The sequence below is a fragment of the Morus notabilis genome, unplaced genomic scaffold (assembly GCF_000414095.1).
Source record: "Morus notabilis unplaced genomic scaffold, ASM41409v2 Scaffold1491, whole genome shotgun sequence".
Lineage (NCBI taxonomy): Eukaryota > Viridiplantae > Streptophyta > Magnoliopsida > Rosales > Moraceae > Morus > Morus notabilis.
The window spans coordinates 39,903-42,751 of NW_010359599.1; the positions used below are offsets into that span (position 1 = coordinate 39,903).

The following is a 2,849-nucleotide window of genomic DNA, read 5'->3' on the forward strand; positions in this document are numbered from 1 at the left end:
GGAACTTCCGCCGGCGATTGCGGCTGATTCCGGCGGGGTTGGAGGTCGTGCCGCATGTCGTTGAACTCAGCTCGTCGAGATCTTTCTATTGACACCGGCGGTGTCAAAAATGGAGGTCGGAATCTTAACTTGAGTATTTGGCCATTGATGGTTTGTGTGAGAGAGAATGTGAGAGGAGAGAGAGAATGAGCGAGAATAAGAGAAAGAAAGTGTAAGAACCCTAAAAATTTCACTATATAAAGTATCTGATTAAGGCAAGATTACGTGCCTGATCTTATCCTCAATTATTTCCTCTAAACAGATTAAATTTATACTGATTAGAGGTAATTAGTTTAGCTCACGTAAGTTAATCTACTACTTACAGTCCAATATCAATTTCTGAATAATTCAATATTGTTTTATATTCTTACTCGCGTAATATTTCAAACTGTTTCAAGTCTTAAAATTAATTTTAGACTGAACAAATTCTAAATTTTAATTTTCTGTATTCTATCCCGAGAATGACGTTTCTGACAGTGTCAACTCCCGAGCTCATATTGTATCCATCTACTATAGGTATTTATCTTGTGACTTTAACCTAACTGTTTGGCAATTAAGGATTTTTTTCTTCTTTTAAAATGTCAGTGCGTTTTTTTTATATGCCGCTAACATCGTGCTGTGCTTAGAGATTCTTGAAATTAAGATTCTCAAACTATACTTGTACTGAAAATTATTCCGCCTTAAAATACGGCGACAATTTATCGATCGAATTTACTTGATCGAAACATGAACTTAACATGAAATTTGCTATAGAATTTAGGAATACATATATTAATTCCATAAATCCTCCATTCACAATATAACATAATATTTTCTAAGAAAATCCTTAGCTTAAAAATACATGAATTGTATTATTTAAGGTCTGAAATTTTCTCAGTCATTACAGTTTACTTCCGAAAAGTTACCTGTAGCAGCTAGTATGCTATCCAAAACAACAAATGGTACTTCTATGCCTTTCTTTTCGTCTACTCTTAATTGGCCCGAATGCAAGAAATCTCTAATGTGCTTTTCACTATCATACAAGCCTACCGTTTTATTGCTTCTTCTGTTATCTAATTAAAGAGAAAATTTCAAGTCAAAAATCACGTGAAAAAACAAAAAATTATTTTCTTTTAATGTATATTTGTGGCCAGGGAAAATCTACAGAGTAACAATTACTACCTTTAGTGCCCCTCTTTTTTCTTCTCAAATAATAAACCGAACAAGCAGCGCAAGGGATGACCACGATGAGAATTGAGAGCATATAGAGTTTCTTATTTTGTGAAGATCGTTTTAGATGCGGAAACTCAGAAGCTGCCAATCGAAGATAGAGTGTGTGACCTCTGCTGTCATCTGCTCTGAGTTGCCTTTGATTTAAGAGATCTCCTGTCCAAGTTGAACAATTATTGCTTTCATAGGCATAGGCAGTGCACGAGCAGGTATTTAAGCAGCTTGCTTCGCAATCTTGTAAACTCGTCGCCTGCACGATTTGTTGATTATCGGGCAACGACATGTTGAATATGGATAGAAATTTCTCTCTCTCACCATTAACAATGGTGTTATTCCCACATTGCAGTCTAGTTCTTCTTAAGCACCCATCAGAATAATCATTCGAATCCCAATGACTTTGCACCTTAGGCTCAAAACCTGGCAAACAACTACAGAAGGGCAATCTCCATTCATCACAGCTAGCATAAGCCCCACAATAAGCATAAACATCACATTGTCGTCTAGGTTGAGACCATAACAAATTCCATCTATTACCAGCAGGCAGCCAAGTTAGTTGCCTAATCTGACCCGAAACATCCATCACATGCCGAGAAAAATTGGTAGCAGAGCTGTTTATAGCATAGGTGCAATAGATTTCATCGTCATTTGAAACAAAAACGAATTCATAGATATTATAGCTTGTCATCTCAGGCGCCAAACCAAAAGTCTCGCCATTCCAAGATCCACTTGTCCAATTTTTCGTAGACCTGTTCCAGAGTATGACATACGAGTTGTCTCTGGGGTCTAGCTTAAAAGAGAAGAGGCCTGGGGCAGGGTCCTCCGAATTCTTCCATGAAGTGAGAACTTGGCTTCTTTTGGTTATTTTGTTGTATCCAAGCTTAGCACCGGGTAGCCACGTATTAGTAGGATGATCAAAACTTTGCCACAAAGGTTCCGACAAGTTAGATCCATCGGTTAACACGAGGTTTCCGCTATCCAGAAGTACTGCCCGTACAGAATCAGAGCTAGTGGTTCTTACATTTGTGGACCATATTGGGATCTTTAAATCGTTGAAAAGAACTAAATTTCCATCAGAGATTCTTAACTCTGAACTGTAAGTAACCGGATTCTCCCTATGTGCTACCCAGACTATGTTTTTATGAGGATCTTTCAGGTACCATATACCGACATAGTAGTTTTCAGCCTCACCTGGTTTAAAGAATCCCAGTTGAAAGACACTGCCTGCTGAGATTATAGTTGAATAGCCATAGACAGATTCGTTTACAGAGATGGTATCAGCTCCCAGAGAGAAATAGGTCTTGAGAAACAAGCACAGGAAGAGGACACTAATCACGGATGCTGAGTTGGTCTTGACATCCATTGCTGCACAAAGTTTTGCACGCAAGCTTGAAAATTCAAGATACTGTAACTTGTACTTAATTACTTATTGGTTAGAAAGGGAAAAAAAAAATGCTTAATCCTCAGTTCACACCTTATTGCCTATTAATGCCTAAAGAAAATTTTAAGATCTGTTATTTCTAAGAAATTTTTAATTCTTATTGTAATGACTGAGAAAATCCCAGACCTTAAATAATATAATTTATGTATTTAAGCCAATGATT

General features: G+C 37.2%; 1 protein-coding gene across 1 annotated transcript in view; it reads right to left on the minus strand.

Annotated features, from left to right (window-relative positions):
- The window catches only part of LOC112090954 (G-type lectin S-receptor-like serine/threonine-protein kinase At4g03230), a 7,084-nt gene extending 4,476 nt beyond the window's left edge, over nt 1-2,608 (minus strand). Inside the window, exons 1-2 of the mRNA XM_024163467.1 lie at nt 1,201-2,608; nt 931-1,091 (exon numbers count right to left, since the gene is read on the minus strand). Of these exons, the coding sequence (XP_024019235.1) occupies nt 931-1,091; nt 1,201-2,608 (1,569 nt within the window). The remainder of the gene's footprint in view (nt 1-930; nt 1,092-1,200) is intronic.
- Nucleotides 2,609-2,849: the final 241 nt, after the last annotated feature.